The sequence below is a fragment of the Lasioglossum baleicum genome, unplaced genomic scaffold (genome assembly GCF_051020765.1).
Source record: "Lasioglossum baleicum unplaced genomic scaffold, iyLasBale1 scaffold1944, whole genome shotgun sequence".
Lineage (NCBI taxonomy): Eukaryota > Metazoa > Arthropoda > Insecta > Hymenoptera > Halictidae > Lasioglossum > Lasioglossum baleicum.
Window position 1 is genome coordinate 1 of NW_027471003.1, and position 21,610 is coordinate 21,610.

General features: G+C 32.2%; 2 protein-coding genes across 2 annotated transcripts; one reads left to right on the forward strand and one right to left on the reverse strand.

Annotated features, from left to right (window-relative positions):
- Positions 1-1,298: 1,298 nt before the first annotated feature.
- LOC143221136 (protein scarlet-like) lies at positions 1,299-14,054 on the forward strand (the record flags this gene model as incomplete). Its single annotated transcript, XM_076446654.1, has 8 exons — positions 1,299-1,537; positions 2,695-2,791; positions 4,847-5,095; positions 8,315-8,548; positions 10,194-10,329; positions 11,679-11,784; positions 12,005-12,105; positions 13,873-14,054. Coding segments are annotated over 8 exons (1,344 nt in total), but the record flags the coding sequence as incomplete, so codon positions are not given.
- A 427-nt stretch (positions 14,055-14,481) lies between these two features.
- On the reverse strand, positions 14,482-21,054 carry LOC143221137 (protein brown). The gene is made up of 11 exons (XM_076446655.1): positions 20,919-21,054; positions 20,771-20,819; positions 20,130-20,310; positions 19,842-20,034; positions 18,952-19,141; positions 18,300-18,515; positions 18,100-18,202; positions 17,027-17,248; positions 15,928-16,169; positions 15,295-15,395; positions 14,482-14,663 (listed from the first exon to the last, which is right to left on the reverse strand). The coding sequence occupies exons 1-11, from the start codon at positions 21,052-21,054 to the stop codon at positions 14,482-14,484; spliced, it is 1,815 nt and encodes a 604-aa protein (XP_076302770.1).
- Positions 21,055-21,610: the final 556 nt, after the last annotated feature.

The following is a 21,610-nucleotide window of genomic DNA, read 5'->3' on the forward strand; positions in this document are numbered from 1 at the left end:
TCTTTGTATAATATTAGGCAATTAACTCTAATCTACTGCCAATCAGGTATTGACAGATAGATATTGACAGACGATCTACGCGTGTAATAACTTGCTCATGGGATTTCCTGCAATGATAGTGTTTAGTTTGGTTGTCATGGGTACGAGAGAGGATTGCCAGTGATTTTTCATTATCGAAGCTTTCAAATACATGAAACGTAATTGATCCTTGGTAAATTTATAGGATATAAAAATATCGGTAATCCACTTTAGGAGCTTTTAATTTTTAATCTATAATTTAAACGTCGATTAGTCTTTGAAGCTTTGAAAATTTCTGCAATTTGGATTTCTAAGATTTTCGAATTTTTTAAGATTACTCAAGGACTCAAAGTCTCAGAATTTTAATTCATCAGAGTCTCAGTCTTCTAATATCCTAAAAATTCGAAACCAAGCAAATTTTAGAATTCCAAGGAACCAAATAATCTAATCTCAAAGTTTCAGAAGCCCAAAGTCCTAGAGTTTAGAAACATTTTAATCAATAACTCTAAAGTCTCAGAACCCTAAAATCCCAAAATTCCAAAATTTTGGAGATTTAAATTTCTAGAATTTAGAAAAATTTTAATCAATAACCCTAAAGTCTCAGAACCCTAAAATCCTAAAATTCAAAAAATTCAGAGTTTCGGAGATCTAATATTCTAGAATTTAGAAAAATTTTAATTAATAACCCTAAAATCCCAAAATTCAAAAATTCCAAAGTTTCGGAGATCCAAAGTTCTAAAATTTAGAAAAATTTTAATCAACAACCCTAAAGTCTCAGAACCCTAAACTTCCAAAAATTAAAAAATTTCAGTGTTTCAGGAACCTAAAGTCCTAGACTTTAGAAAAATTTTAATCAATAACCCTAAAATCCCAAAATTCAAAAATTCTAGAATTTCGGAGATCCAAAGTTTTACAGTTTAGAAAAATTTTAATTAATATCCTTAAAGTCTCAGAAATCTAAACTTCCAAAGTTAAAAAATTCCAGAGTTTCAGGAACCCAAAGTCCAAGAGTTTAGAAAAATTTTAATCAATAACCCTAAAATCCCAAAATTCAAAAATTCCAGAATTTCGGAGATCTATTGTTCTAGAATTTACAAATATTTTAGATAACAACCCCAAAGTAATATAAAATAATAAAATGAAAACATTCAAAAATCTCCATAGAATTAGAATTTAGACTCCTGGAAATCTGGAAATTTTGAAAAGTGACGAGACTCGCGTGTATTTTGGCTCGCAATTTTCTTAATGCAAAATACACATAGGGTAGAGAATTTTTCTAGCTACTTACCGAACCGAACATCCTGTTTTGCGACGAACCAACCACGGGGTTGGACAGCTATGGTGCGATGACCGTGGTGAAGACGCTGAGGGAAGTGGCTGCCAGCGGAAGAATAGTCATTTGCTCCTTGCATCAGCCTGCTTCCGGTTTGCTCGACATCTTCCACGAAGTCCTATTGCTCTCCATTGGCAGAGTAGCCTTCCAGGGTTCGACCAATGACGCCACGGAATTCTTCGATAGGTTCTAACCATTATTTTTTTCTATTTAACCACTCGTTTAACTTTAATTTAACTCATTGTTACTCTTAAAATTAATCTTTGAAGAATCAGAATTTTTTTTAATTTTTATTCGACACTATAATCGTTGTTTTATATAATAGTGTCAATTCAGTATCGTTCTTTTATCAATAGAAATTTTTCCTATTATTTTAATTATAAATTAGAAAAATTATAATTGAAATTTCTTTATCGAATCGAAATTTATAAATTAGAATCGAAAATTTAGAATTCGAAGAGTTAGTTTCCTTTAAAACTGTCCTGTTTTCCGGTTTATAATTTGGTATTATAAATTATCGTTATTATAGTAATTATTTTAAATATTAATATTCGTATAGATACTTGTAAATTAGGAGAATTATTATAATTATTTTTAAAGGGAAATTTATGTCAATTTAGTATCGTTCTATTATTTTAAATATAATTGTTTATAAATTACAATCGAAAATTTGGAACTAGAAGAGTTAGTTTCCATTAAAACTGTCCTGTTTTCCGGTTTATAATTTGTTATTATAAATTATCGTTATTATAGTAATTATTTAAAATATTAATATTCGTATAGATACTTGTAAATTAGGAGAATTATTGTTATTATTTTTAAAGGAAAATTTATGTCAATTTAGTATCGTTCTATTATTTTAAATATAATTGTTTATAAATTGGAATAGAAAAATTTGAAACTCGATGAATTAGTTTCCATAAAAACTGTACTAGTTTCCGGTTTTATAATTGGTATTATAAAGTATCATTATTATTTAATTTTTAAATTATTTAAAATATTAATGTAGATACCTGTAAATTATTTTTAAATGGAAATTGAGCATTTCGGAAAATCATATCGATTTTGTATATTTTTAATATATGTTTGCTCGAACGGTTTCGGTATTTTCAGGGTAGCGTCTCGTTTTAAAACTTTCACCCTGCTCGATATGAAAAGCAATTTTTGCTAAAAGGATTTTTGCGTCGCGTATACCTTCTGCGATGCACGTTCTCGAAAAATCTCGGGAGGGTGTGAAAAAAAATCCCTTAAACTGGGAATTGCGTCGGACTTTTAAAAACCAATACTCTATCACCGTTTCAAACAACGTTCGGCAAAAAATCAATTTCCACCCCAATTTTCAGCCTGCACCTACGTTGTCCACCGACCTTCAACAGCGCGGAATTCTACGTCTCTCAGCTTTCCATAGTTCGTGGCAATGAAGCGGAGAGCTATCAAAAGGTACTGAAAACGAAACGTCCCGAAAATTGCCGAACTAAAAAATCCCCCAGCTCGTCTGGGAAATTTTTACAACGCTCTTCTCCACGCGTTTTGCAACCGGACTCGATTTTTCTTTATTTATTATTTAATTTTGCGTTGAAATTTAATCTTTATCCTCGACATATACGAATGAAACTTGCTTACCGATTACAATTTTCGAGAATATTAAAAATTGATATTCTTGGAAAGTAAAAAAATTCGTGGATCCTTTATTTTTTACCACCCTATATATAGTACGAGGTGTTATTAAATTTTACTTCTTGATAACTTCATTAAATTCGCTTCTCGAGCAACGCTATGAATTTTAATATCGTTAATTTTTTTTCAGTATGCGGTTGTATTATACCATGTATGCAATTTCTTTTTTTTTTTAATTGGAAACCAATTATCGTGACAAGTAAAAGGTGTCAAAGGTAGAGGAATGAGTATGACCGTCGTGTTGAAAGTATATTTAAATAACAAACCTTTGTGGTGTTGGACTGTAGATAAATTTTGAAATTATATGGGGTTGCAAATGTTCCAGAAACCAAAAATGGTAGCCATTAGTATCAACACATTGCTCACCACTCACTTTTGACAGATTTGAACCATCCAATCTAACAGGTCCTTCTCCCACCACCTATACTACTCTGATCTACGATCAGGTGTAAAAACATCGATCACTGAAAAATATTTGATTCGTTACTCTGTATTTAGATCAAACCAAATTTTTACTTTCGTCAGATTCTAATTGTTCAATTCAACAGTTCCTTCTCCCCCTACCTATACTATTCTGACCTACGATCAGGTATGAAAACATCAGCCAATAGTAAATCTTGGTTTCCATACTCTAGGTTCAGATCAAATTAAATTCTCACTTTCTTCAGATTTTAACTATCCAATCCAACAGGTCCTTCCCCCTCCATTCGCACCATTCCGACCTACGATCAGATATGAAAATATCGACCATCCGAAAATCATAGCTTCCTTACTCTACGTTTAGGTCAAATCAGATTTTTACTTTCGTCACATTCGAACCTTCCAATCCAACAGGTCGTCCTTCCCCTTCCACCTATCCCATTTCGACTTACGATCAAACATAAAAACATCGACCACTGGAAAATTTTACCTTCTATATTCTGAATCTAGACCAAATCAAATTCTCACTTTCGTCAAATTCGAACCATCCACTCCATCAGGTCCTTCTTTCTCTGCCTATGCCTTCAACCTACGATCAGAGATGAAAACATCGACCACTAAAAAATCTTAGATTCTATATTCTAGGTGCAGATTAAATCAAATTCTCACTTTCTTCAGATTCTAACTATCCAATCTAATTGAGTCCTTCCTCCCTCTCCCTATACCTCCAACCTATCATCAGACATAAAAACATCTACCACTGGAAAATTTTACCTTCTATATTCTGAATCTAGACCAAATCAAATTCTCACTTTCGTCAAATTCGAACCATCCACTCCATCAGGTCCTTCTTTCTCTGCCTATGCCTTCAACCTACGATCAGAGATGAAAACATCGACCACTAAAAAATCTTAGATTCTATATTCTTGGTGCAGATTAAATCAAATTCTCACTTTCTTCAGATTCTAACTATCCAATCCAATTGAGTCCTTCCTCCCTCTACCTATGCTTTTAACCTACGATCAGACATGAAAACATCGACCATTAAAAAATCTTAGCTTCCATACTTTACGTTAACTATCATTCCTTCACTATTATTACCTCTACTACCATTCCTAATACAAATAGAATAATTCGAAGGAGTTTGCCAATCTTCTAATGGAAGCCTGTATTCTTTCAACGATTCTCTCACATCTCTCTCAAGTGTGGTGAGAAATCGTGAAATCTTCACAGGCCTAGATCTTTTCAATTTGACCTCGTGGTCCTAGTTTGGTCCCAATCTTACCCGATACTCTGTACACCTAGGATATCCGTTTCATGGTTAACTTAGAAGAAATGTGCAGATCGACTGTTTGTGGTCTCACGGAGTCACGCAATTTGGTAATCATGCACACACAGGTGAATTGGATCTGCGACCAGTACGAGAAATCGAAGTACGGCCAGAGGGTGTCCAAGTTGATCGAATACTCTTGCGCCACGCTGCAGGACACCAGCGAGCTGCCAGCGATATTCTCTGAGGCCCCAATGCCCTTCAGGGACTTCAAGAAGGCCCGATCCTGCAAGCAAATCCGCTGGCTCACCTGGAGAACCTACATCGACTACAAACGAAACTACTCCTCGCATCTATTGCGATTCGTAACGTACATGGTGAGACGTCGCGACGCTTCTTTTTGATATATTAGGTCTCTTCATTCTCTTTCCTGAATTCCTTTGTGTTTCCTGATTTAATCGTTCGTTGTGTTATGGACGTATTCGGAGTTTCGGATGATGTAGTTTGTGGTAAATTAACCCTTTGGGGATGAATGTTATGAGGTTAGATTTTGCTGCTGGAGAGTAGAAATTTTGGGTAAGAAGAATAGTGGAGAATGGAAATGAAGTCTTCTTTGATAGATAGTAGTGGTTTATTGAAGATGATAGCTTATCTGTTCTTAAGAAGTGAACAGTGGCGTAGTGAGTGTCGAATATTGACAACTGAACTCTGAATATTGAATACTGAATACTGACTTTTGGATATTGACAACTGAACTCTCTGACTCTCGAATATTGACAACTAAACTCTCAGACTCTCGAAAATTGACAACTGAACTCTCAGACTCTCGAATATTGACAACCGAACTCTCACTCTCGAATATTGACAACTGAACTCTCGGACTCTCGAATATTGACAACCGACCACTAACTCTGAATACCGAATATTGACAACCGAACTCTGACTTTCGAATATTAACAACTGAGTTCTGACTCTCGAAAATTGACAACCGAACTCTGACTCCTAATATTGAATACTGACTCTCAAATATTGACAACCGAACTCTGACTTTTGGAATATTGACAACCGAATTCTGACTTTGGAATATTGACAACCGAAATCTGACTTTGGAATATTGACAACCGAAATCTGAATACTGAATACTAACTCGCACATATCCCAACTACTTTGAAATTTTGAAAATTTCCCTCGATTTGTTATTTTTAGTCGATCATATCTCGTTTCTCATGCCGTCCGCGAAGGAAGGGTTAAATCGCAAGCCGGAAGAGCGTTTTACTGCTTGAGAGAGCGGAAGTGGAGGAACAGGGCGGATTTAAAAGCGAGACCTTGTTTGTGCCTGCTTCCTTTTTCGTTTGGAGGTCCGCGAAGATTAGTTCCTTGGTTCTGGCCTTGTAATTAGCGTTTCGAAGGCTCCGAGCGAGGCAAGTTAGCTGGCTTTGTGCCGGTTCGCGCGCCGGGGCTTCGTTAATTCTTCCTTTGACTCTTCTTCGTCGCTTTTCGCTCGATTCTCTCTGGCTTTCGCTCGCTCGGACCTCTGAGTCTACGAAATTTCGGATTACGAGATGAATCGATAATTCGCGCTAGAGTTAGAATGGTTTTTTCTGTCGATGAATTTTTTAATCGATTGATGTCTTGCTTATTGTATGGATTTTGATCCTGAGTTGGAAATACCAATTAAACGATTGACAATCTTTTCATCGTGCTTGTTAAATTTAGCATTATCGATTTAATCGCAAATTTGTGTTATTTATTAGTTAATTTAAATTTTAATAAAAAATATGAAGATTAATTTGATAAATTTCTGAATTGAAGATCGTCGATCTTTGAGTGGATGTAACTTCGTTAAATAAAATCATAGAATAGTTTATTTTAGCTCATTTTAAAAGGCGGAGCTTCTACTTTTGCGTGTCTGAGTTGAATTTTTCAAATAAATTTTTATTTTAACACTCGAAGCAGGACACTGTAGGTATCTCTTTTTTTCAAGTTTCAGAAATTCGAGAGAGTCTACGGATCTTAACAAATTTTTACCCGGTTCTTTTTATAGCGTGTTTATAGAGGAAAGCTTCCTCTTTCGAACGAGTGCTTAAAAATTGATGTACCATTTTTCCTCCCTATTTTATCGCGCTTCCTGTGAAGCGTGTATCGCTGGTATTAGAAGGTATATGAAATACACCATCGCAAGATTGCACAATCGAATTTCGAAAAATACGATTCAAGGGTGTCAAAGTACAAGCTTTGCCCTTTAAAATGAGCCTAAGCGCACTATCGTACGATTTTTTTTAACGAAGATACAACCGCTCAAAGATCTAGTAACTTTTTCATTTCGCGCATCACTGTATAAATTACGAAAGTAAACAAAAAATAACTAAAATAAGACTCAGAAAGCTATAAACGCGTTAATATATAATTTTTAATATCGCGTAAGAGTAAAGAGGATTATACGGATAAAAAATTGAATTTTCTTCAATTTTAAATCGTTTTGGACTAGAAATCTAGGTTAGAAATTTCCGAACGTTAAATCTTCCCAGGATTGTTATACATTACCCTCCCGAATGTATAATTTAGCGTCTCCGAATCTTTCCTGATATATTATAGATTATTCTACTCAATGTACTAACCCTAGAATTTCCGCAGTGCTTTATCGCCTAACTTTCTTGAATTCCAAGTAAACTATGTTACATAACCTACATTACATAACCTAGAAAGCCCAAATTCCGGTTAAATCGACTACCAAAGTGGCCTCTGAGATTCGATATTTTTAAATCTATCGAAATTTCAACTTTCTCGATCGAAAATTAATATTTTTAAATTTCTAAACTTCAACTCTCTCGATCGAAGATTAATATTTTGAAATTTTGAAATTTCAGCTCTCTCAATCGAAGATTAATAATTTTAAATTTTGAAATTTCAACTCTCTCGATCGAAGGTTAATATTTTTTAATTTTGAAATTTAAACTTTCTCGATCGAAGGTTAATATTTTTTAATTTTGAAATTTAAACTTTCTCGATTGAAGGTTAATATTTTTTAATTTTGAAATTTCAACTCTCCCGATCGAAGATTAATATTTGAAATTTTGAAATTTAAACTTTCTTGATCGAAATTAATATTTTGAAATTTTGTAATTTAAACTTTCCCAATCGAAGATTAATATTTTGAAATTTTGAAATTTCAACTTTCTCGGTCAAAGATTAATATTTTTTAATTTTTAAATTTAAACTTTCTTGATCGAAGATTAATAATTTTAAATTTTGAAATTTCAACTCTCTCGATCGAAGATTAATATTTTTAAATTTTTTAATTTAAACTTTCTCGATCGAAGATTAATATTTTTAAATTTTTTAATTTAAAATTTCTTGATCGAAAATTAATATTTTTAAACCCATTGAAATTTAAACTTTTACAATCGAAGATTAATATTTTTAAACCCATCGAAATTTCAACTTTCTCGATCGAAGATTAATATTTTTTAATTTTTTAATTTAAACTTTCTCGATTGTAGATTAATATTTTTAAATTTTTTAATTTAAACTTTCTCGATCGAAGATTAATATTTTTCCAATTTATTTTTTTTTCAAATGTTTTCCGTTCTTTAAAGTTCGTAGGATTATTGATAGCATCGCCGTACGTGAACATCACTGGCCAACCGATGAACCAGGACACTATACAGAACATGCAGGGTCTTTTGTACCTGGTGGTCGTCGAGACAGCTTTCACGTTCAATTATAGCGTTTTCTACACGTTCCCGCGAGAACTGCCGCTTTTTCTGCGGGATATTGCCAGTGGACTCTATGGACCATTGCCATATTACATCAGCAAGGTTATCGTCATGGTGAGACACGTTAAATAAATCATTAATTATCAATAAATATCCTTCTATCCTTAATATTGCTATTTTATTTACAGAAAATAAAATTTCGCGTTGATTATTTGACAATTATAATCGTAGTATTCTTCGAAAAATCATTTGATACAGAATTCATTCTGTTTATTGAAAAACAGAGAAAATGATTTTTGGTAAAGCAGAAAATGAAAAATTTTGATATTTGAGATGTAAAATTTCTGTGTGGGATATCGAGGATAATAATTATATTAATTATTAAATTGTACGATTTATTATTTCGTTATTTGCAATCAATTTCTAATTTTACTTCTGTTTATTAGGTTCGGGAAAAAAAAATTCATTATTTATGTAATTTTTGTAATTTTTTGTTTTTTAAATAGATTTCTTTTTTCTCAACGGTAAATTATATTCGGTTGGAGAAGAAAAAATTCACTTAAAATTACAAACATAATGGATTTCTTTTTCCCTGACCTAATATAATTTTTCGTTGGGGAAAAGCGAATCCACTTAAAACAACAAATGTAATGGGTTAGGTTGGAGAAAAAGAAATCCGCATAAAATTATTAAAATAATTGATTAGGTTGCGGAAAAATAAATCCATTTAAAATTACAAAAATAATGGAGTAGGTTGGGGAAGAAGAAATCCATCTAAAATTATAAAAATAATTGATTAGGTTGGGGAAAAAGAAATCCATCTAAAATTCTAAAAATAATTGATTAGGTTGAGGAAAAGTAAATCCATTTAAAATTACAAAAATAATGGATTAGATTGGGGAAAAATAAATCCATTTAAAATTACAAAAATAATGAATTAGGTTGGGAAAAAATAAATCCATTATTTTTGTAATTTTAAGTATAAAATAATAATAATAATAAATACAATAAATTATATTAGGTTGGGGAAAAAAGAAATCCATTATTTTTGTAATTTTAAGTGGATTTTTTTCCCCAACTTAATATAATTTATTATATTCATTATTATTATAATTTTAAATGGATTTTCTTTTTCCTCGATCTAATATAATTTATTGTATTCATTATTTTTATAACTTTAAATGAATTTCTTTTCCCTAACCTAATATAATTTATTATATTATTTATTTTTATAATTTTAAATGGATTTCTTTTTTCCCAACCTAATATAATTTATTATATTCGTTATTATTATAACTTTAAATGGATTTTTTTCCTCAACCTAATATAATTTATTGTATTCAATATTTTTACAATTTTAAATAGATATTTTTTCCTGAACCTAATATTATTATACAAATGCATTTGTTATTTATCGATATCCCACTCGCAATAGTACTGCAGTAAAAAAGTCACGCACCAAGTTAATTCGAGAATTAATTTCGATGTTAATCGTGGAAAGTAATTTAGCTGGAAAATTGTTTAAACAAAAAAAGGAGTGTACATGTCAAAGGAGTGATACGCGTAGAATAATCGGCGCGAAATTGCTGCAGATTTGCCCGTTTCAAAAAGTCACGCTATCGAAATAACTCTGGTCCGGTTGATTTAATTGTGTACTGCCTTTTATGCTTTCGAGATATTACATTCCTCGTTGAATGGCGGCGAAATCCAATTTCCGATTTCAATGTACGGATATAGTGGATTTCGTGGAAATTTTCAGATACCCGGGGCGATAATACAGCCATTGCTGTACTCGGCTTTCATATTCGCAATCACGGGTCTGAAGGGTGGACTTTTAGGATTCGTTTACTTCGCACTGCCAGTAGTTGCCTGCGCCATTTCTGCGTCCGCTCTTGGTGAGGATACTAGTAAAGGAAATTAACGAGAAATAAGAAAAATTCGATAAAAGGGAACAGCCATAATTTTAACAGAATTTTAAACAGCCCAAAACGGATGAAAATTAATATTCTCCAAATTCTCGATAGTAATATTTTGTTCGTCTAATTAATATTGACGAATTATTATCGCAATTATAGTATATATAGTCTCAATTGGTCTATTTGACCAATTGAGAAAGCAGAGAAAAATAAACAAATTCTATATTATCAAATATTTTATTTAAATTTCAATGCAATAAGTCTAGCTAGTGTCTAAAGAATAACAATAATAAAATTTAAAAAATTGCAGCTATGGGGCAAATAATTTTCACTGTAGAAAATAACAGAAATAGTGCAAATAATTTCCAATATTGCAAATAGCAAAAATAGTGGAAATAATTTTCATCGTAGCAAATAGCAAATATAGTGCAAATAATTTTCAGTATTGCAAATAGTAAATATAGTGAAAATCATTTCTAGTATTTTAAATAGCAAATATAGTGAAAATAATTTCCAACATTGCAAATAGCAAAAATAATGCGAATAATTTCCAGCATTGCAAATAGCAAAAATAGTGGAAATAATTTTTATTTTATTAAGTAGCAAATATAGTGGAAATAATTTTCATTATAGCAAATAGTAAATATAGTGAAAATAATTTCCAGTATTGCAAATAACAAAAATAGTGGAAATAATTTTCATTATAGCAAATAGCAAAAATAATGCAAATAATTTCCAGTATTGCAAATATCAAAAATAGTGAAAATAATTTCTAGTATTTTAAATAGCAAAAATAGTGGAAATAATTTCCACTACTGCAAATAGCAAAAATAATGGAAATAATTTCCACTACTGCAAATAGCAAAAATAGTGGAAATAATTCTCATCCTAGCAAATAGCAAATATAGTGCAAATAATTTCCAGTATTGCAAATAGCAAAAAAAAAGTGAAAATAATTTTCATTATAGCAAATGTCAAATATAGTGCAAATAATTTCCAGTATTGCAAATATCAAAAATAGTGAAAATAATTTTCATTATAGCAACTAGCAAAAATAGTGGAAATAATTTTCATTATAGCAACTAGCAAAAATAGTGGAAATAATTTTCATCCTAGCAAATAGCAAATATAATGCAAATAATTTCCAGTATTGCAAATATCAAAAATAGTGAAAATAATTTTCATTATATCAAATGACAAAAATAGTGTAACCAATTTCCCATATTACCAAAATCAAATATAGGTCGAATAATTTTTATTACAACAAAATACAGTAAAAGAGAAAAATGAAGAACGAATGGAAATAAAAATAGTAATTTGTCAATTAGGTTGTTTTCTGTCAGCATCGTTCCAGTCACTGGACACAGCTTCCCTGTTCTCAGTGCCGTTGGACTTCCTTGGCCTGATGTTCTGCGGAATTTATCTGCACCTGGGGTAAGAAGAACATTAGAAACTTAACGTAAAAATTCGACAGCCAGCTGCGTGTATCGTTTACCTATTCTGTATTCACTTTCACTTCGCCTTCGAATGAAATCGATAACGAAACTCGATAAGGATGCATGAAAAAATATCCAAGTTGCTTATCTCCTAACTATTAATCGAGGATTTGCAGATCAGTTGCGAGGTTTTAAATAAACTTTGGTTATTTTCACAGGCACCTGGCGCCAGGTATAGCATGGCTGAAATACCTGTCGCAATTCTATTACGGTCTCGAAGCGGTTTCCTTGACGCAATGGCTTCTAATCGATCGTATAAGTACGTAATTTGTTCATTGAACTCGGTCCAATCAACCATTCCCGCTACTTTCGTCTCCCTTTAACCCAATGATAAATATTTCAACGTAGATTTAATTCTTCGTCAATCCCAATGTGGCCGGAACAAATATAGAAAGTATCAGGTCATCCCATAAGTTCGTGCTGGTTTTTACTTTTACTTTTAATTTAGAATTCTGAGGAACCAAATAATCAAATCTGCAAGTTTCAGAAACCGTAAGTCCTAGAATTCAGAAAAATTTTAATCAATAACTCTGAAGTCTCAGAATTCTAAAGTCCCAAAATTAAAAAATTCCAGAGTTTCAGGAGATCTAAAGTTCTAAAATTTAGAAAAACTTTGATCAATAACTCTAAAGTCTCAGAACCCTAAACTCCCAAAATTCAGAAATTTCAGAGTTTCGAAGATCCAAAGTTCTAGAGTGTAAAATAATTTTAGACAACAACTCCATAATAGTGGAGTCCTAAAATTAAAAAATTCCAAAATCTCGGAAGCCCAGAGTCCTAAAGTTTAGAAAAATTTTAATCAATAACTCTGAAGTCTCAGAATCCTAAAATACCAAAATTCAAAAAGTCCAGAGTTTCGGAGATCTAAAGTTCTAAAATCTAGAAAAATTATGATCAATAACTCTAAAGTTTCGGAACCCTAAACTCCCAAAATTAAAAAATTCCAAAGATTGGGAAGCCCAAAGTCCTAGAGTTTAGAAAAATTTTAATCAATAACTCTAAAGTCTCAGAACCCTAAACTCCCAAAATTCAGAAATTTCAGAGTTTCGAAGATCCAAAGTTCTAGAGTGTAAAAAAATTTTAGACAACAACTCCATAATAGTCGAGTCCTAAAATGAAAAAATCCCAAAGTCTCGGAAACCCAAAGTCCTAGAGTTTAGAAAAATTGATAAAATAATGATTACTTAAATTAATAATTTACTATTTAAAATTATACGTCGAATAAACCTTCAACCCTTTGGTTATATCTCATAATACACGTGGAAATTTTTATATTTTTTAGAAAAGGTGAAAGCTGCTTGGAATATAGGGGAAAATAATTTTAACATTGGCATCAATGTTGGACATATTTTTTAAATCGGAAAATTTCCCTCGATTTATTTATTTTTTTATTATTATTATTATTTAGCGTATACTTCATGTATCGTTAACCAAAGTTTATTCGCAAAGGGTTGGATATTAAGAAAAAAGTATAGTTATCCTTTCGTTCGATGACTTCTTCCTATTTTTCGTTGGCAAAGATGTTAATCAGCGATATAGTTTATAAAATGCGAGGAAAAGTGTAAATAGTGTCACGGAATAAACTTATGGGATGACTTAAGATCGTATTTATTGATAAATAATTTTTAAATTATTTATCGACAACGAAGCTTCGAATGACAAAATTTTATTCTTCTCACTTTTACTACCTACCTACTTACTAGGACACCCTGTATATATACTCCATTTTCCCCAGAAAATGAAAAAATAATTTAGCTTCTTCTGATAATTTCTCAATTCTCGAAGAAAAAAATATTTTTACATAATTAATGGAAAGAAAAATGATATAAATAAGAAAATAAAGCATTTACGAAAATTGTTATCAAGTACAAAAACATGGAAATGTTAATTGATAGATAGACAATTTTTAAATATAGATAGTAATGTAACTAGACGATTTTAAGGTTTTGGAGGAAATGAAATTACAAAGGAGAAAATTGGTGGTTATTTTTCAGCATTTCTAACGCACGAATCTTTCACGTTTAAGAATGCTCTCCGGACCCAGAAGAGCCGTGCATTTCCAGCGGGCTTGGAGTTTTGGAGAAATATGGCTACTTGCCGAATCACTACGCCACGGACATAATAGGTCTTCTGCTGATTTTCGCGGCGAGCCATCTGGCGGGGTTTCTGGTAATCAAATACAGAAGTCGCAAGGAATCGGTCTACTGAATTATCTCAATCTCGCGGTCCTTTCCAAATTTACACAACTTTTCTTCCTCGGAAAACAATGCACAAACGTTTTACAACTTGTTACACGTCGAACGTTGTACAATTCGTTTATTTTAATTCTGGATTGCAACTAACCGGCGGATTAAACGAGTTAAACTATCAATCATCTTCGATCTCACTAAATAAATAATTTATATATATACATATTCGATGTCAACACTTTTGCCAAACAAGCTCGTTTACAATATCAATTAATCTAAGGTATTTTGTAATGATAATTTTAAATACTACGATCATCGTAAGGGTTGATAGGTATATAAATTATTTTCCTTAAATTATTTTACTATTTATAAAAATATTTATGTAGAAGATATGTATCCGAGTGTTTACTATAAATTATTTTATGTGAGCGAATGGTACAGTGATGTTACAATATCGTTCTGATTTTTCTCCTTCTCCGTAGACAGAGGTAACCAATCAAATTCATCACGATTGTTAAAATTATCAGGCCAATCAAATCCCAGATAATGTTCCTTCCTTTGAATCCGTACTCGGAAAGCACCTCTTCTCCATTTCGTAAACAGGGCAAGTCACTAGACGGTAAACAATCTAAAACAGAAATAAATAAATAAATAAATCTTCGAATCTTTTAAAAATGAGAAAAAAAATCGCATCAGGTTAAAAATGAATTTCAATTCGATCTGTCTTAATATCGTAATATCGTAATTAAAAATAACAATTAATTTCACCAAAAGAAAGTTTCCAATAAATGTAAAAACGAAGAATCTGGAGTCAGTCTTTTCTTACTAGCGTGCTAGTTTTATATAGCGTTAAATAGGTCGATTTATCTGGAAATTACTAGTATATTAAATAAGTCACTAGACGTCAATCTCGCGTCAGAAAACGCGATTATCAATGACTCTTGTCCTTTTCGTGCGATTGTTAACATTTACACGAAACTGATGCGAGAATTTCGGTCGCGTCGGAACAGAAATTGAGGTTATGTCGAGATCGGAAAAGAATGAGGTTAGAATTTAAATTAACTCGAAGTTGCTGTTCGAGAGAGACGGATTAGATTAAATATTGACTGGATATTGACTGAATCGAAGTGTCCTGGTCCAGATATATCCTCGCAGGCCTGCATCCAAAAATATTGCGCTATATCCGACAATTCTCCGGATAATATCCGAGAGGTCGCGAGAAGCTGGTTATAATTTATTCAAAGATGCAATGTGCTCACCGATGTCGTCTACTCGTGACCAATAAATTATGGAAAGGGCCTCGTTCAGGTAAAAGAATATCGAGAAATATTTAAAACACGACAGACATGCGGGCAGCGACCTGAAAATATCACAACGACACGTTACTTTCATAGCCTGTCGACTCGCGAGAAAGTTACGCCCTCTGTTAAACGGTTTGCCATGCTCTTTATGGTCCGCTTATTCTTCAGCATTCCAGTCAAATATTCATAAAACCTTTGCAACGTTTTCTTGAACGCGCGTTCGCTCTTGGACACTTCGCGACATTTAAATTTCCCATTTCCCCTTATTTTTACTTCCTTTCTTTACTCTTAACTTAGAGAGTTATATCAGTAAAATTTGAGAATTCGAGAATTCGAGTTTAACGAATTTAAAAATCGATTTAAATTTTTTTCCCCCTTTTTATTCAATCTAATTTTTAACGTTGATAAATTCGAGTGATATTTTTCATTTAACTTTGAGCGTTATTTATTCGGTCACCGGGTATATTGGAAATATTCAATATTATTATTTATTAATAAATTAATCATAATTGGAGCGGTATTTTTCTTTAGCTTCAAATGTTATTTGAATATTTAATATAGGTAAAATAAATTTGTTTTAATTACGTGTACCTGAGATTGTAAAACATGCCAGCGGTTAACAGAAACAACATATCTATGGGCACCATAATGGACGTAGCGACATCTATATCTTCAAACAAAATGGAGAACATCAAACCATATGCCGTGGAAGAAAATGCAGTTACCGATGAGATTAAACAGTAAAATAAAAAATTGGACAAATTCACTTCTGTAACTAGAATGAAGTATATGACTGTTGTAAACATCAGGGCCTTAAAGATAGCGTTTGGTACCTGAAAAATATATAATCCCATTTTCAATGGCTCCACGTGGAAATAATTTAATTGATTCTTAAATAATTCTATAATTATATATATTGTAGAATTATTTTGTTGTTATATACTAGGTCATCCCATAAATTCGTTCCGTTGTGCTATTTAATTAACTATATCGATAATTAACATTTTTGCCAACGAAAGATAGCAAGAAGTCCTGGAACAAAAGGACGACTATATTTTTTTTTTAGTATTTAACCCTTTGTAGCCGAGAAACGAAGTTAACGATACATCGAGTATACGGTAAATAATAAAAAATAACAATTCGAGGGAAATTTTCTAAATTAAAAAATATGTAAATTATTCGCTATATTCCAAGCAACTTTCACTCTAAAAAATAAAAAAATTTTCACGTGTATTATGACATGGGTCCCTAAAAAGTTAAAGGTTTCTTTGATATATAACTTTAAGTAGTAAAAGTAAAAACTGACACGAACTTATGGGACGACCTAATATACATAAAACAAATTTAACACTAGAATTACCAAAGAGGTGAAAATTACCCTTTTCAGATATTTTTTATTTATTTTTTCTGACAAAATACTTCCTTATTTCGATTCAAATCGAAACAAAATTATTCGTAATTAAATTAATTAAATAACAATTATCTTCATTCGTGAAAAATATCTTTAGATATTCATAAGTTGGTAGTTCTAGCGTTAATAACACGATTCGTCGAACCCCATGTCTTGAAATTTTCATGGGGACCGACGCGTATTACGAGTAAACAATTCCGAAGACAGATGGCGCAACTGAGTACTACCAGCCGGGATTTTTATCCCGTTAAAAGGTGTAGCATAAAGTGATACTGTTACCAGACCGCAGAACGTGGCGACGTAATAGGGCCCACAGCCATAAACGCCGTTCTCGCGCAGATAAATCAAAAGTTGGCCGGGGAATTCGTAAATCACGGAGTAGGCGACCGTGAACGAAATTTCAGAGCTCATCATGTACAGCGCGCCCCTCGCGTTCTGCACGCCCTCCTGCGTGCTCGGATTAATTCCCGTGTAAAAAGTGGCCACCGCCGCCATGGAGAGCTGCGATTAATTTAAATTACAACCCCTTTCGCCCATTCTCACCCTCCCCGCCCCTCTAACCCATTCGTGACTTTCCTTTTCCCGCCGCTAGGGCGCTCGTTCGCAAAATTGCGTTCGGTAATTCTTATACCGGAAACGGGCAAAAAGCCACGGCTACCAGCTTCTGAATGCTTTACGCCATTTTTTTCTTTTTTTTTTAATCCTTACAATTTCGTTCTTTTTTTTCGTATTTATATCATAATTGACTTTATAGTTTTTTATTCCCAATTTTTTAATGTTCTTCGCGTTGTTTAATTCTCTTTTTAGGTTATGTTTGTCTTTTTCTCGAAACAGAGGGTGAATTTCGGAGATTCGTTATTTTTGAAACGATAATTTGGAGGTTATGTGTGATTCACGTAGTTAGAAACCCAAGAGATCCTTACAATTTCGTTATACTTTTTAGTATTTATATCTTAATTGTCTTTACAGTTTTTAATTCCAATTTTTTAATGATCTTCTCGTTGTTTAATTCTCTTTTTAGGTTAGGTTTATCTTTCTTTCTTTTTTTTTTTTTTTTTGAACAAAGGGTGAATTTTGAAGATTCGTTACTTTTAAAACGATAATTGGAGGTTATGTGTGATTCATGAAATAAGAAAGCTAAGAGATCCTTCCAATTTCATTTTCTTTTTTCGTATTTGTATCTTAACTGTCTTTATAATTTTCAATTCTCAATTTTTTAATATACTTCGTGTTGTTTAATTCTCTTTTTAGGTTAGGTTTATCTTCTTTGTTTCTTTTTGTGGGGGGACAAAGGGTGAATTTTGAAGATTCGTTACTTTTAAAACGATAATTGGAGGTTATGTATGACTTACGAAGTAAGAAAGCCAGGCGATCCATCCGTCGAAGATGTTTCTTCGGTTCTGGATCCAGATCCTCCACGTTAACCAGGAAAACTGCGCCGTGTATCCGGGCTTCCTGTAAATTATTCCCGTTGCAAAAGAAGGCTCTCTCGGTCCTTGGATAAGATTTTTCCTTTTTCTGCCCGTTTTTCGCGGAGAAATCCTATTATTACCTCTGCGGTTCGATTTCCAGCTCCCTGCTGTTCGTGATTTCGGGAATCCTCGAGAGAGGAGATCGCGAGAATGCTCGACATATCTTATCGATAAGTTCTCCGGGTCCAGTGTCCTCGCGGCTGGGATTTGTCGCGGTCGTTTCGGGGTTTCCCGGAGATAAGAGTTTTATGTAGTACTCGGACTCGTCGAAGCCAACCGGGCATTCGTAACCTAGGCTACATTCGACTATTTTCAGGTTAACCACACTTCCAAATATTGGAATTAAAATTTACGATGCCTTCGAAATATTTCATATTTTTTTTATTTTTTTTTTTTTCGAGAAAGAATAGAATTTAATTTTAAAAAGAATTTAAACTGATTCGTTAAAGTCTATTAAGTTTGGAAATTTTTGTGACAAATTCTTAGAATTTACTATAGTATTATAATATTATAGTATTATATTATATTATAATATAGTATATTAATTATAATAATATTATAGTATATTATAATGTAGTATATTAATTATAATAATATTATAATAGATTGTATTATAGTATATTAAGCTATAGCTTAGGAATAATAATAAATTATGAAGATTATTTTTATTTTTAAATGTTCGTTTCTTTGTTTGTAAGATAGGAATATAATTGATAGATAAAAACGAGATACCTGAGGAAAAATTTTGTAGCTTCTTCCACGGTTCCAATATAACCAGTTTTCCCATCAGATAAGAACAACACGTGACTAAATAAATTGTATATGTCCATTCCTGGCTGATGAATAGTGCAAAACACTATGGACTCCAGGCTTACAGTTCTCAATGCGTGTACCACTTGCATCGCGGAGAACGTGTCCAAACCTGACATTTTAATTATCCAACGCATTTCACCGTAACGAATTAATTAAAAGTTTAATTTTAAAAAAAGAACGAACAGTTTTAATTCTATATTAACGAACAAAATAAATTCGAACTAACAATCAAGCTCAATACTAAACGATTCAAAAATTAAAGTACCAAGAAATTAAAAATTTAAAATATTCGAGGATATAAAATTCTAAAAGTCTAAGAATCTTTAATTTTTTAAATTTAAGAATTCGAGGTTTAGAAAATTTTGAAAAGCGAAATTTTTAAGTTCAAGATCTCAGAAATTAAAAATTTCAAAAATTTTTTAATTTTTTAAACGGAATAATTATAATATATTACAATGAAGTATCGAATTATAACCCTAAAACCCTTTCAAATACTTTCGAATCGATATTCCTTTCGCTTACAAAATAAATTCGAACTAACAATCAAACCCAATACAAAACGATTCAAAAATTGAAGTATCAAGAAATCAAAAATTTCTGTAATCCGCGGATATAAAATTCTAAAAGTCTAAGAATCTTTAATTTTAAAAATTCAAGAATTTGAGATTTAGAAAATTTTGGAAAGCGAAATTTCTAAGCTCCAGATCTCAAAATTAAAAATTTTTTAAACGCGATAATTATAACATATCATAAAAAAATATCGAATTATAACTCTAAAACCCTTTCGAATCGATATTCCTCTGGCTTACCTGTAGTCGGTTCGTCAAGGAACACAATCTTTGGCCTGGTAATCAGTTCACTGGCCAAAGAGAGTCGTTTCCTTTGGCCACCAGATAGCCTCGAAATCAGCACATCTTTACAATCGATCAGACCGAGCTCCATCGATAATTTCGTTGACAAGAACTTCCTCTGTGCTCTGCTCAGGTCCATCTTTAACGCGTACTGAACGAACCAATTGATTTACCACGAATTACTCTTAATATCGATTAACAATGATCGATCTTTAAATCAAGTTGATCCTAACTGAAATGAAATACCGAGAACAATAAGTGTTCCTCTACTGTAAGCGAGGTTGGCAGAGCATCGAATTGCGGCAGGTAGCTGGACAGTTTCGACATGGTCTCTCGTGAAACGATTTCTCCATTTATTGCCACCGATCCAGCTGTCGGTATAACTTTTCCAGCCAGAGAAGCCAGAAACGTCGTTTTCCCGGCACCACTAAGAAGAAACGTGCTAGTGATACTACTTAAATTTAAGATTTTCAAATCTCAGTGACTTTTTCAATTCGCGATTTGAGGTTAGGATGTTTTCATGAAAATTTGATATTAGGTTGTTTCTTGAGGTTATGGATGGGACTAATTATTATGGCAGTGAAAATTATATTATAACATACTCTGTGTGAAAATATCGATACGTTTTATAATAATTTGAATTTGTAAAATAACCTAAAATTTATATTTATATATAATATGATATATATATAATATATATATATATATATACATTAATATGATTAATATTACATATATTATATTCTACAATATACATTTCATTTTTAGCGAATTAAAAAATACTCAAATGGTTTGTTGATATAATTATAAGTACTTATTTATTTCGATTAATGGATAGTCTTTTATTTCATGAATCCAAATTAAAAGTTACCATAAACAATGTCTACCTTGGTCCCATTATAGCAACCAGATTCCCCGTCACAGCATAACCAGTCACTGCAATCCACACAGACCCTCATTAACTCTGCCAAACAAGTCCATCGCTCGTCTAGACGAGCTCTCATCGAAGAAAAAAAATGTTTTTCTCAATGTCACCTCCTTTCAATATGGTCAAAGATTCGTTATATTCTCTTCTTCGAAATTTTCTCCAAATAACGTTCAAAAAGTCTCGTTCTCGTTGAACATCTACCGTCAGATTATCCCAGACGACCATGTCCCTGTCATCCTCCATTTCCTCGAGAATCATGTTGCGTAGGTCACGAACTAGACACGAAATCACGTAAGATCTCTGGTAGACTCTCAGGACCAATTAACGCTTATCGCCGTTATCTAACCTCTTTCTCGGCGAAGAAAATCCACAATAATGATATCTCCGTGTCATTAAACACGGTAGAAAATAAACCAATTAAAAGATTAAGCTCGAAGCTGCAAACGACTGTCTCTTTATTCTACTTTTAAGTCCACCATTCTGGAAATTATCTGTTGAGGTTGTAGAAGACTTAAGTTTGATTTTTATATTTACAGATAAGCGGCAACTGAACACAATATTGATATATAAAATATAAAATTAAATTGTAATTTATGAAATATTAAACTATAAAATATTACCTTGGTTTAGAAATGATATAAAATTAAATTTAATTAGAGTAGAGTAAAAATTGACCTAGTGGAAAAATGGCAGGTTTTATATATAATATTGGGAAGAAAGGACAGGGTTGGAGAAAGTAAAGAAAGGAGAAATTAAAAGACAAAGCTGCACTGTCTCTGTGGTTTAAACACTGAAGAAA